Source organism: Staurois parvus, unplaced genomic scaffold (assembly GCF_062004578.1).
Source record: "Staurois parvus isolate SC_StPar_1 unplaced genomic scaffold, SC_StPar_1.0 ptg000195l, whole genome shotgun sequence".
Lineage (NCBI taxonomy): Eukaryota > Metazoa > Chordata > Amphibia > Anura > Ranidae > Staurois > Staurois parvus.
The window spans coordinates 7,809,972-7,824,417 of record NW_028317991.1 but is presented as its reverse complement, the minus strand read 5'-3'; the positions used below and the strand labels follow the sequence as shown (position 1 = coordinate 7,824,417).

The following is a 14,446-nucleotide window of genomic DNA, read 5'->3' as shown; positions in this document are numbered from 1 at the left end:
ACAAGGCACTTGAACAGGGTGTCACACAAAAGAATGTCTCGACTCTGACAAGGCTGGAAAGCAACTGATCAGTGTTCTAACATATACCTGGCACCCCACCCCAAATGACCTTGGCCAGCTTCTCCCTTCACAGAGCCCTTCTCGAGCGTAGGAACTTTTTCATTATTTTTTGGACACACCTTATATACACATTTTCAGGACTATAGAAAAATAAAGGTATTAAGTGAATTTAAATCCACTTTGTTGTGTGCAACTTTTGCACACCCAGATATTGCCAAGTAAGAGTGGTGAAATCATGGCTATGCACATAGCAGAGCTATGGGGTGGGACTCGGAAGGTCCTTCTACTACAGAAGCTTCCTAAAGAAGCATGTAGAGAAACATGTAGAGGCAGAATCGTGTCCAGCCTCACCCGGGTCCGGTGACATCATATCCGCATCCGGTTTATGGAATGCACGCTCACTCCCCTGTCAAGCGGTGCTGAGTGTATTAGTGCCAAGGATTGGGCACCAACTAATGTGAGTGTATATTTGGTTGATTTTATTTTAATAAACCTACTATACTATGAGACATTTCTCCTTCTGATTCTTGCTAACCTTGGCTATGGAGTAAATTGGGAGACCATTGAGAAGATATACACTGATGTTCCAAACTCTTGGGGACACAAAGCGCATTGGACCTTCTTTTAATTGAGGTCATGGATGGTTGGTGAGTGCAGTATATTGTCTTATGGTAGTGGAGCACAAAGGATCTGCATGGAGCAACTTATTTGGCACCACAAGATTATGCACCATTGTTTTTGATCTACAACCTGATGTGGGAATTTTGTTTTTGTTCTTGACTTTGGACTTAATATATCACTTTTAGGTTTTTACATGGTTCTATCACAGTTGGAGTATTGTTCATCTAATATGTATGTTTAGCACCATATCTTATTTTATTATATGATAATGAATTGATGACATTTATTGGTCACTGACCAACTGTGACAAAGCTTTGTTAAAAAGTCCCTTTTCTTTTCCAGCATGGCTGTGCACAAAGCCAGATCTGATAATACATAGTTTTATGTTAATGTGGAGGAACTGCACAGAACCTTGACCTCATCTCCTAGATTGTAAGCTCCGAGGAGCAGGGTCCTCCTATCCCTCTTGTATTGAACTGTATTGTTGCTGTATTGTCTCCCGTTATATTGTAAAGCGCTGAGCAAACCGTTGGCGCTATATAAATCCTGTATAATAATAACCCCACTGATCCCCTTTGGGATAAATTGGGATGGCAGTTGGGAGGTTTTCTCATTCGAAATCCTGTAGCTGACTCCACAAAAGCTCTTTTGGCTGAATGGGTACAAATTCCCACACATCACTTCAGTCTTGTTGAAAGCCAGGAGTGTGTTTTATGAAGTAAGTGAAATCAAATCCATATTAACTTGTTGCCGACCGCAGATAGCCGAATGACGGCTGCACTGCGGCCGGCCAGTTCTGAGTGGACGTCATATGACGTCCTCCCAGAACTCGCTCTGGGGCGCGCACCCAGCGATCTCAGTGATCGCTGTGTCCTACGGACAGAGCTGATCACGTGATGTGGTAAAAGGCCAATCACAGCGGCCTTTTACCACGTGATCAGCGGTGTCCAATGACACGCTGCTCAGAGGGAAATTCAAGTGCCGGTTCTCGGCTGCACTTTCCTCACGCTGTCAGATCGTGAGGAAAGTACTGCCGAAAACCGGCAGTTGTCAGAGCGAGGATCGGCACCGATCATCAGGGCACTGATGATCAGTGCCCTGATGATCGGTGCCCAGCAGTGGCACCCGCAAGTTCCGCCCAGCAGTGCACCCACCTGTGCCCAGCAGTGCCACCCACCTGTGCCACTCTGCAGTGCCACCCACCTGTGCCCAGCAGTGCCACCCACCAGTGCTGCCAGTCAGTGCCACCAGTCAGTGTCCAGCGGTTGTGCCAGTCAGTGCCGTCTATCAGTACCCATCATCAGTGCCGCCTATCAGTGCTGCATATTAGTGCCGCCTATCCGTGACACCTCATTAGTGCTGTCTCTCAGTGCTGCCTTTCCGTGCCACCTCATTAGTACTGCCTATCAGAGCCCTTTAGTGCTGCCTATCAGAGCCCATCAGTGCCGCCTATCAGTGCCCATCAGTGCTGCCTCATCAACGCACATCAGTGAAGGAGAAAAATTACCTGTTTGAAAAATTTTATAATAGAAACAAAGAAACTTTTTTTTTCAAATTTTTTGCATTTTTTTTATCTATAGCGCAAAAAGTAAAGCGCCCAGTGGCGATTAAATACCACCAAAAGAAAGCTCTATTTGTGAGAAAAAAATGATCAAAATTTCATATGGGTACAATGTTGCATGACCGCGCAATTGTCAATTATTATTATTATTATTATTATACAGTATTTATAAAGCGCCAATAGTTCGCTCAGCTCTGTACATTACAAAGGGGGACAGAACATGTGACAGAACAATACCAATACAATGCAAAACATGAGGGGATCGAGGGCCCTGCTCTTTCGTCAATCAAAGTGCGGCAGCACTGAAAGCTGAAAATTGGCCTGGTAAATAAGGGGGTATAAGTGCCTGGTAGGCAAGGGGTTAATGGTTTGAGAATAGAATGGCCAACAAGCTCATGAGAGTGTGATGGGTCAGGTGCTCACAAACGTTTGGCCTAATAGTGTATTTTGGGATGCTGAGGTTGGGGTGGAGAGCCTTTTACTCTAACCTGGGCCTGAATTTGGGGGTTGTGTAAACAGATTGTCTTGGTTTGGAGGCTCCCCAGCAGCACACTGGATGGGATTTCTGGAATCCAAAGTGTTTTTTGCGCCATAGTCCATTTGAAAGAAAAATAAATTTTCTGTGTGAGTTCCCTTAACTCTTCTTACAGCAGGTGGTGAAGACGCAAGACTCCGATGCTAATCTGAGAGCGATCCTGACGCACTCTCTCCTAAAAACTCAAGTAGAACTTTCGGCTGAGCTTGATGCTATTAAAGGCAAAAAAGGAACCAGGATCATTATCTGGAACCTAAGAAGGTAGGGCCTTGGTGTGAATAATTTATTAATCCTCTTTAGAAACATTAACTAGAAACCTGAGTAAACTAAAAGGGCCAGGATAAAAAAAGACTGTCCTGTTGCTGGTAAAACAGACAGAATCAAAGCACTGATATGTATAGAGTTAGCATTTTTTGAGGGTTGGGGGGTTTTTATTAAACGTTTTTTTTTTGTCCACTTGTCTTTGCTATCAAATAAGGTACACGAAGTTTCCGTTCGAAGATCGTAGTTCCCACTGCAAGCTTTGCGATTTGTGTCAAAATTTAACCAAGCCAGATTCAGCAATGTGGCTGTGTTGGCATTTTTAACGTAAAGTGGTAGTAAAGTCTGTTTTTTTTTTTTTTTACTTGTACCTACAGGTACTAGAATATTCTATGCTATAATAAGGCTTACCTGTAGGTACAGTAAATATTTGGCCTACCTCAACGCAGGCTATTCCCTTTTCAGTCTATCATGAATGCTGCTGCCAGACTCATCCACCTTATTAACCGTTCCGTATCTGCCAATCCCTCCACTGGCTTCCCATTGCCCAACAAATAAAATTCAAAACATTAACAATAACACATAAAGCCATTTATAACTCTGCGCCAGATTACTTCACCAATCTTGTCTCCAAATATCACCCAAACCGTACTCTCCACTACTCGCAAGACCTCCTGCTCTATAGCTCTGTCTCCTCCTCCCATGCTCATCTCCAGGACTTCTCCAGAGCTTTCCCAATCCTCTGGAACTCTCTACCTCAATTTATCAGACTATCGCCTACTCTGCTTACTTTTAGGCGATCTCTGAAAACCTCTCTCTTCAGGGAAGCCTATCCTGCCCTCAGCTAATAATGGAATCTTCTGTTCCTCCTACCAGTCCATCCCCCAAAGTTATTAACTTTTATACCACTAGCCCCTCCCTCTTGGAGTGTAAGCTCCAAGGAACAGGGCCCTCCTAACCCTCTTGTATTGTTGCTGTATTGTTATATTGTAAAACGCTGAGCAAACTGTTGGCGTTATATAAATCATGTATAATATCTCTGAAACATGCATCGTTAAGGAGATATTTACTTGTGTAGTAGCACTGGCGCATGCACTCTGAAGAAACTGCATCTCCGTGCCGTTCCTTCATAGCTGTGTGCCATAAATAGTGATGTCATCGGGGCTCGGCCATTGAAGCTACTGGAGCCTGGAAGAGGGACCAGGTGAAGATGGAAGCTCTGTCAGTGGTGACCAGCGCCGCAGGAGGGCTTCATTTTTAAAGTGAGTTTCACATAATGTGCTAGGTTTTTTTTTTTTTTTTTGTGTTAGGTTTACTACTGCTTTAACCACTTCCAGACCGGACACTTTTACCCCCTTCCTGACCAGGGCAATTTTCAGCTTTTAGCGCTATCACACTTTGAATGACAATTGCGCGGTCATGCAACACTGTACCCAAATGAATTTTTATCATTTTTTTTAGATAGATAAAGCTTTATTTTGGTGGTATTTATTCACCACTGGGATTTGTATTTTTTTTGCTATATAAATGAAATGTCCAAAAAAATTTTAAAAAAATGTTTTTTTTATAAAATTTTGCAAATAAATAATATTTCATCATAAATCTTAGCTAAAATTTATTCTGTTATCTTTTTAGTACAAAAAAAAAATCCAAATTAGTTTATAAGCAAAAATTATAATTTTTAAACATTTTTTTTTACATTTTTATTTTATTTTTTTATATTATTATTTTTTATTTTTATTTTTTTTTTTTACATACTGTCACCCTAGCAGTACAGTGTCACCACACTGTACTACTTGTGAGGGGTGATAAAGATTTTTTTTTTTTTTTTTTTACACTGATTGCTTTTACACCCATATAGGATGTAAAAGCAATCATTTCTCTTTCTCTCTGTGTGCATTCCTGCACTCATTGAGAAATACAGAGTGAGCTGTGATTGGTCACAGCTTGTCACATGGTAGAAGGCTTTTGTGAATAGCCTTGTACCATGTGACCTCTGTGATCATTCACAGATTTCACACATAGTAAGCAATGATGTCACAAGTGACATCTTGCTTACTACTTTGCATGTGATCACTGATTGGCCAATCAGTGATCACATGATCGGGACCTTGTACAGAGGTCCCGTCCGACGATCGGTGTTTCACTGTGTCCGGAGGACACAGCGGGCACCGGATCGCGGTGCTGCGTGCTCCCAGGGAGCGCGCACAAGCAGGGTGCGGGGAGGCCGTTTATAGACGGCCACCCGACCCTGCAGTGCCACCGTCTGGCCGTTTATATACAACGGCCGGTCGGGAAGTGGTTAAAGTGTAAATCCACTTTTGTTTAAAAAAAAAAAAAAAGTGAAGGGACTTGGGACTCATCAGCTTTTATTGCAATTTTTACATAAGATACAAACTGAAACATATCCAATACAAAGTTATAGTGTGTAAGATGTGTTCTATGTAAGACCGTGTGGATATATTTAACTCGGATACCAGGGCTGAAGACAAAAGAGGAGACATGATATAATGTCTTGAGAATTATTTACAGACTGACAGCAAGGAGCAAGGGATGATCTCAGCATTTTTTTATCTCACAAGTGCTGTTTAATTTCCAAATAGTAATAGTGAGTTGTCTTTGGAAACTTCCTACAGCAAAATGCCTCTGTAACAAATTGCCACTGCAGTTTCACAAAATCAACCGGCTGTTAAATTGCTTACTGCTTTCAGAATTCCCTTGTTTCTAACAGCCTCTAGGATGCACAAAAAAATTAAAAAAATCCAACACACTTTTATAGCTTCTGGTCCCGCAAATGTTTTTGATCGTAGATCAGAGTCATACCAAAAATGTGAAATTCTGCATCCCTTGTGACCCTTCTTTACATGTTTGGGCTGTGCTTTTCTTCTTCAGTCAGTTAATGGAGCAGTTCATATGGCAAATTTATGAATAGCATAACCAACAAGAATTTAACTACAATGCTAAGCATTTACATAACTTTTCCTTGCTGTTGAAAAGACTAATAAACCATATACCAGCAACTAATTATTGGGTTTGCAGAGGAAATACTCATTTATTTAGGACTTGGGAGATTGCATGATCTACTGAGATTGCATAGGAATTTTATTTGCCTATAATTTCCTGGTGCTTTCCTGCACCCAGGGAGCTGCAGGTGCTACATAAGGCCTTCAATAGAAATGAATTACTGTACTCCATGTAAACCCTGGAGCTTCTTTCCCTATGAATGCGCTTACGTTGTTTTCCCCGAACATAGAAGTTTGCATGTCTTTTGCATTTTAAACATGACCTATAAGTTTGTAACCACTATCCAAATTAAGAATTTTTTTGTTGGATGTGCACATTACCTTGACAATAACTCTAGTTTGCATACTTAAATATGTAAAATAGTTTTTAAGAACATTGAGCCTTTGTTCACAACAGTGCGACATGTCATTCAAAGTCGCATGACAAGTCGCACCCCATTACCAGCAATGGCGCCATTCAAATTGGTGTGACTCAAGTCACAGCAACTTTGAAAAAGGTTCTTGCACTATTTTTGTGCGTCTTCATTGCGACTTGCATTGACATCTATTAATGAAGTTGCAATGAGTGTCAGCCAGCCGCAGTGAAGTCACCCAGCAAAGTCGTAATGCAAAGTCACGTAACTTTGCTGTCGCACTGATGTGTACCGGGGCTGAAATCTGTGGTTTTAAAATCCTGCTCTATTTTTCTTTTTATTGGCTGAGGAATGTAAAGAAATTTTTACTTTTTTTCTTTTTCTAACTTGTAGCTGCAGTGACATCTTAAATGCTATCTGCGGGTGGAAAGGCTTATTTATCAGTGAAGCCTCCAGCCTGCATGTAGATAGCAATGTTATAGCTGAAATGGGGATCACAATATTGAATATCACTGTAATCGGTTCCCAAGCGTCAATGGGTTTTCGAGCTATCGATGACAGCTAGGATTGAGAGCAACCAGTCTTTGCATAGTGTTGGCTGCTGGCCCTCAAAGAGCAAACCTTTATTAACCTATGACCTGCACGATAGTTCTGTACCCTGTAAAGTATGGGCCACCCGCCCAGACTGTACAGCAGTGTCTCAACCCCCCCCAAACAGTCAGCTACGCTGTCACACCTAGCTTCAGGTTTCTTGGGAGAACATAGATTTGCATAGCATTGGCAGGGTCGGGCATGTTACACAAAAAGATGATGGATTACACGATTTAGTTGCACAGACTATCATTAGACTGTAATTTTATCCAGGCAACGTTTGCTTTAATGTGAAGACTGCGCTATGGGTAAGCAATTCTTCCTTCCTTCCTTACTGGGGGGTACATTTAAAAGCTGATTTTATCCTTTAATTGGCAACCATCTGCTGATTCCACCAAAGTGGTTTTAAAGCCAGAAGTTTTTTTTTCACCTTACATGCACTATAGTGGAGCTCCAGGCTCCTAAAAAAAATTAGGTCAGCAGCTACAAACACTGTAGCTGCTGACGTTTATTATGCGGAAACTTACCTGTCCAGGGATTCTGCAATGTCCTCACCCGAGCTAATTCTTCAATCGGTTTGAGGTGCAGGCATCGACATCTTAGGTAAGGGAAACCGGCTGTGTTTTTGTGAATGGACACCCCCCCCCCCCCCCAAAAAAAAAGTGCCAGTTGTGGCAGTGGAGGAGGTAAGGTGAAAACAAGCGAAATGTCCCCTTTTGGGTGAAGTTCTGCTTTAAGGTAAAAATACGAAACAAAAAATGAACTTCCACTAGTTGTTACAATCGCTTTGAAGTTGAACTCAAAGGCAAATATATGTACAAAATTGCAGTTATGTATTTATAAATAAAATGAGCGTTAGTGCCTCTGTTTCTATATCAGCAGTACGCAGACTGGGAGCGATGGCCAATAATAAAAGGCTCAGCAGAAGAGAATGTGCTAACAGGGAACATGCTGACAGGAGGTGGGATGTCACATTGTGATGCTTTCTTCATCATTGTTCAGTCACTGGGGAAATCTTCTATTGAGGACATTTGTTCTGGCTACAGCCTAAGAGGTGTTTTGAAGGGATTTGTTTCACTGCTCTACCCTAAATTAAATATTTAGATATGTTGTAACCTAGGGGTTCCTATTTTTAAAATTACGGTTTTGTTTTTTTTTTCCTCCCTAGGGACAAGCGTGGATGTACAGAATTTGATTTTGTTACTGATAAATATGACATAAAAATTCCTGAGGAGCATGATGGGTCTTCTAAGAAGGGATATAAGAAGCAAGACAGGATGGACCAAGTTGCTCCAGACAGCGACTTTTCATTACGTGTACGTCAAGTGTTCACATACGCTGTTAGGCCTTGTATTCTTGTGTCTGCTGATGTCTTTCAATAGTCATGCTATTTGACACATTCTTCCATAGAGAAGCATATAAAACCCTAATTAAGAAAAAAAAAGGGGACGATATGTAAAATTACATAAAAACAGAATTCAGTGATTTGCAAATCTAATAAGCCCATATTTTATTCACAATAGAAAATAGAATACATATCAAATTTTTAAATTGAGAAAATTTGCCATTTTTAGAAAAAAAAAAAAAGTAATGCTAAAATTGATGGCAGCAACATGTCTCAAAGTTGGGACAGGGCAACAAAAAGCTGGAACAGTAAGTGATAGTAACAAGGAAAAGCTGGAATAACATTTTGCAACTAATTAGGTTAATTAGTAACAGGTCAGTAACAAGATTGGGTATAAAAAGAGCATCTTAGAGAATCAGAGTGTTTCAGGAATAAAGATGGGGAGAGGTTCACCTCTCTGTGAAAAGCTGCGTCTAGAAAATTGTCAAACAATTTCAGACTAATGTTCTTCAATGTAAAATTGCAGATGTTAAATATATGAAAATCTACAGTATATAATATCAAAAGGTTCTGGGAATCTGGAGAAATCTGTGCGCAAGGGGCACAATATTGGATGCCGGTGATCTTTGCTAAATCACACAATAGTGAACACAGTCTGCTGTGCCATCCAAAACTGCACGGTAAAGCTCTATCATGCAAAGAAGCCATATCTGAACATGATCAACATACACCACTGTCTTCCATATGCCAAAGTTCATTTAAAATGGTCCGTTACAAAGTGGAAAAATCTTTTGTGGTCAGATGGATCAAAATTTGGCATTCTTTTCAGCAACCATGGGCGCCGTGTCCTCAGAACTAAAGAGGAGAAGGAGCTTCCAGCTTGTTATCAATGCACAGTTCAAAAGCCTGCATCTCTGATGGTATGGGTGTTCAGTAGTGCATATGGAATGGGCAGCTTGCACATCTGGAAAGGCACCATCAATGCTAAAAGATATATTCAGGTTTTAGAACAGCAAAACTCCCATCCAGACAATGTCTTTTTCGTGGAACACGTGTATTTCAGCAGAAAAATGCTAAACCGCATACGCCATCTATTGACAACAGCATGGCTTTGTAGTAGTAGAGTCTGGGTGCATACCTGGTGTGCCTGTAGTCCATACTTTTCACCAATTTGAACATTTTTTGCACATTTTGAAACAAATACGACAAAGATCGAGGACTGTTGAACTGTCCGAATCCTATATCAGGCAAAAATGGGATAATCTTTCTCTCCCAAAACTCCGGAAACTGGTATCCTCGGGTCCCAGTCATTTACAGTGTAAGGAGAGGAGATGCTACTGCTACACCTTGGTAAACTTGGCCTTGCCCCAACTTCTTTGAGATGTGTTGCTGCCATCAATTTAAAAATTAATTTTAATTTGGTATGTTTTCTCAGTTGAAAATAAATATTAGTTTTAGTTTAAATATAAATATATTAGTTTTAGTTTTGTTTTTTTTTCTTCTGTTATGAATAAAATATAGGTTTGAGATTTACAAATCATTGCATTCGGTTTCTCTGTAAATTTTACACCGCGTCCCAACTTTTTTGGATGTGGGGTTGTAATTCAATACCTGTGAGACATACTTCGGAGAATCCTTGTGAACAATGGCCTTGTGGTAATTTAATACAGATAAATTAACATCGCATAACAAATGCCAGTGCCTAAACGTTGCTTCAGACGGGGTTACATACAGTATATGTAACTTTACATGCAGGCACCTCTACAGGCCTGCTTTCACTAGGCCCAAGTACAAGTTTACTTTTCTTATTCCTGAATAGAAAGAAGCAAGTAGTGATACAATAATTTGCCCATCTTATCGTTTTCATTACCTTAGGACAAGCATGCACTCAAATCAGAACTGTTCTTGCACGTGCTTGTTCTTGGTCAGTGATTAAAACTCTTGGGCCTGCTGTTTGGATTTAGTCCAACGAGGCACAAACTTTACCTCCCAAACACTAAAGTGCATAAAACAGATGTCTCCTGTAGACTTCCAGTCATCTGTGCACGTTTCCTAAGTTCTATAAAGTGGATGTGTTGGCATCTTCCAATGGTAGTTTTGGCCAAAAAGCTTTGCAAACAGCTCCTCAGGACTCTTGGGCACCCTTTTGGGGTGGTTCGGAGTGTTGGCATGTTGCCCTGGATTTTTTCTCCATTTGTTGGTGTGCCCACTCCTCCTTGAGGCACTGCTTGGGGACATCCATGTTTGGGTATGGATAAAGAAGAGGAGGCTGTGTCAGTCAATGAACGTAAGAGAAAACAGGATTTTTTTTTTTGTTACCGTAAAATCCCTTTCTCTGAGTTCATTGACGGACATGACACCCACCACTCTATGGAGTTTTCTCCTTTTACACTGCTTGTGACTGACTGGAAGCCTATAGCACAGAGGGGGTTTTATGCCCAGAGAGGACTGCCCATAGGAGGTGCCGAGTTTTTTTATTTTTTTGCCTAGTGTCCTCCTGTAGTTGTGGCTATAAAACCCTGTTCATTGATGGACACAGCCTCCTCTTTATCCATAGCTGAACTCAGAAAAAGTGATTTTACGGTGAGTAACAAAAATCTAGTTTTTGGAACTCCATATCCACTGGCCTCACACTTTTTTAAGAAAATGAGAATTTTAGTGTTTGAGGTTTTTCTTCTGTAGAAGTATTTGCATAGGCAGACTTGGTATCTGTCAGGCCAGAATGCAAGCATAATTACCCAAACAATTTCTATGTCATCCATAATGCCGGCTGGAGGTGACCCTTGGGCTCTGGATTCTGCAGGAGAGCACATTCCAGAGTTTTGGTTAGCCGCAGAGTACTTTCTTGGTTCACAGCTGCTGGCTTTGCCTCTGGGCTTGCCCTCTCTCTCACTCTCAAGCTGGCCAAAGATGGATAGAATTTCTAAAATTCTTAGGAAACCTCTTAAGAAAAATGTGAAAATTGGCTTTTGAATGTTCTGACAATTTTCTTACAAAGATTTAGTTTGAATGTTCTTGTCACTGCAGTTAAAAATGATTCAGGTTGTTTTACAAAGGATTTATAGAGGTTTTTTTTAAATCTTAGTATACAGCACAATAACACAATATAAAAATGTGATAACATGGACATGGGGTGAGCAAACAAGTCCATTATTTTTAAGAGCTAACTGAACAATGGCAACATCAGCGACCTGGGGTTCTGTTCTCCACTGCTGTTAGTCTCTCCTGTCCACAGGGTCCTCCTCCGCTCCTTTTGACTATGGCTGGATCCTCTGCCATTTTGACTGAACTCTTTACTATGGATATGCAAGACTTTTTGACTCAGTTTCCCAGTAAATTATTGTCTCTGATCAGAGTTCACATACGCACTCCTGCACCCTTCCCAGGAGATTCTATATTTGACTTGCTCACAGCCTTAGCAGCTTCTATGCCATCAGCCATGAAGACTCGAATTTCAAGTTGCTCAAATTCTTGAACTGGAAGTGGCTGATGGGTTTCTTGCTTCCCCTAAATGTTTGACCATTTTTTTTAATAAAATATGCAACTAAAATGCATACAAATCCATCAGTTTCTCTCTGCATCTGACTTTCACTTTTACAAAGTAACTGCTATTGTGGAGGAGGAAACGCCTCCTTTTAAGGATCCAACCAGTAAGTGGTTTAATTCCCTCTCCAGAACTTTTGTTCTCATTGGTTGGTTATGCTTTGCATCCCATCTTGGCTGTGATATTTTTTTTTTTTTTTGCTTTACCAAACCATATCTGACTGGTCCAAATACCTTGAAAGGGATCTCTCCATCATTGTACCATCATCTGTTCCTTGAACGCACGGAGCAAATCGTTATTTACTGTAAGCCTACATAGGTCACGTCAGCTTAATTGCTGGAATTCGGAACGGTCTTGCTAGGAATCGCTTCTTCTGTAAAGCCTTGAAGGGACAGGGCCTCTTTGGACTGACTATAGATATTCTCATCAAGTATGTTACTGATGGCAAGAGCATTCATCTTTCACAGTAGAAGAAGCCTAAGGAGCAGACTGGAAGTTATCTCCATCTGAGCATCCCTTTCATTTTTCCACTTCTCGATTTTCAGTGTTGAGGCACCCCCTACCCCAATCTACCAGCAAAGTCTTGACACCTTGTTGGGGCTGGAGACTATTTTGTCAGCGGGCTGTTTCAGTGTCTGCTCTGCACAAGCAGACAGAGCTGTCATCTGCCTGCTCAGTGGGGATCAGCGGATAGATTCCCCGCTAAACAGGCAGATACACTTGGCAGAGTTTTCCAGTGTGAAAAATGGGCCCTACTTATCTAATATTGCATTCAATAAATAGTACACTATATACCATATTTTTCGCTCCATAAGATGAACCTAGGTTTTAGAGGAGGAAAACAAGAAAAAAAATATTCTGAACCAATGAACTGCAGATCTAGTACAGGAGATGACCAGAGACTGCGGACACAGTACAGGAGATGACCAGAGACTGCGGACACAGTACAGGAGATGACCAGAGACTGCGGACACAGTACAGGGGATGACCAGAGACTGCGGACACAGTACAGGAGATGACCAGAGACTGCGGACACGGTACAGGAGATGACCAGAGACTGAGGACACGGTACAGGAGATGACCAGAGACTGCGAACACGGCGCAGGGGATGACCAGAGACTGCGGACACGGCGCAGGGGATGACCAGAGACTGCGGACACGGCGCAGGGGATGACCAGAGACTGCGGACACGGCGCAGGGGATGACCAGAGACTGCGGACACGGCGCAGGGGATGACCAGAGACTGCGGACACGGCGCAGGGGATGACCAGAGACTGCGGACACGGCGCAGGGGATGACCAGAGACTGCGGACAGAAGAGCCGAGCGGCCGGCCCAGAATTCTAACGTGGCTGCGGGAATACCGGGCCGGCTGCTCCATATGTGCTCCATAAGACGCACAGATGTTTTCCACCTTTTTTTGGGGGGGGGAGGGGGGAGTGCATCTTACGGAGCGAAAAATACAGTACTTCATCTGGCTCCGTTTGGTGAGCACTTGTTCCACACAGCTTTACCATCTACCTGTTGCTTTCAATGGTAAAAACCTGGTCATGTCATTACTAGGGGGTCATCTTCCTAAGGGGACCGTTCCCAAGGGGAGAATTGCTGTGACCTGCTTGATTCTATTGAGCTATTGACTGTTGCTCCTAATCTGTGAACCCGTACATTCCTGTTCCGTTTTTAGATGAGCATTTGTTCCACACAATTTTACCATCTATCTTGAGTATGAATTTTAGTGACCAATGAAATAAATTCATGCCCAAGTGCTTGATGCACCTAAACGCATTTACAAAAACGTGGCTTTAAACCCATTTTTATGCTGCTTTTCTCCTGCCAAGAGAGGGGAGTTCAGGAGAGCTGGGAAATGCTCAGTGTGCATGAGGCCAAAAGAGTAAATTGAAGGTTGCCTTGCCCCCAGACCCCTCACCTGTCCCAAATCCAGTGAGATAACACCCCCCCCAAAGGCAAAATCTTTTGAGTTGGGTGCATGCACGCATGGGTTTACACTCCATTCAGTCTGATAACGCGAGTGAAATCTTCATCCGATTGAATGGATAATGCAAAAGTAATTGCATGCTGGCCTGAGATATTTTTAAGTGGTTGTAAAGGCTCAAGGACTTTTACCTTCATGGGTTCTCTATGGACGCGAGAGCCTCGGCTTTCTGGGGACACAACCACCTCATTGGCTGACACAGCAGTAGGAACCATTGGCTCCTGATGCTGTCAATCACAGGCAGTAAGCCAATGAGGAGGGGGGTGGGGCCAAGCTGCGGCTCTGGTGCCCCCATAAGCTGCTTGCTGTGGGGGCACTTGACTGGAGAGGAGCCAGGAGCACCAGCGGGGGACTTCAGAAGAGGAGGATCGGGGCTGCTCTGTGCAAAACCACTGCACAGAGCAGGTAAGTATAACATGTTTGTTGTTGTTTTTTTTTTTAATATTTGCGTTATTTTAAGGGCTGGTTCACACCAGATGCAGTCCAGTGCGGTTTTATTCTGCAACAAAAACGCCTCTTTAATACAAGTGTTCATGGTGTGCTCTCCTCCCCTTACCTATT

At 42.2% G+C, this 14,446-nt stretch overlaps 1 protein-coding gene across 1 annotated transcript in view; it reads left to right on the top strand.

Annotated features, from left to right (window-relative positions):
• The window catches only part of MORC3 (MORC family CW-type zinc finger 3), a 113,990-nt gene that overhangs the window by 52,016 nt on the left and 47,528 nt on the right, over positions 1 to 14,446 (top strand). Inside the window, exons 5-6 of the mRNA XM_089677924.1 lie at positions 2,891 to 3,038; positions 8,174 to 8,321. Of these exons, the coding sequence (XP_089534050.1) occupies positions 2,891 to 3,038; positions 8,174 to 8,321 (296 nt within the window). The remainder of the gene's footprint in view (positions 1 to 2,890; positions 3,039 to 8,173; positions 8,322 to 14,446) is intronic.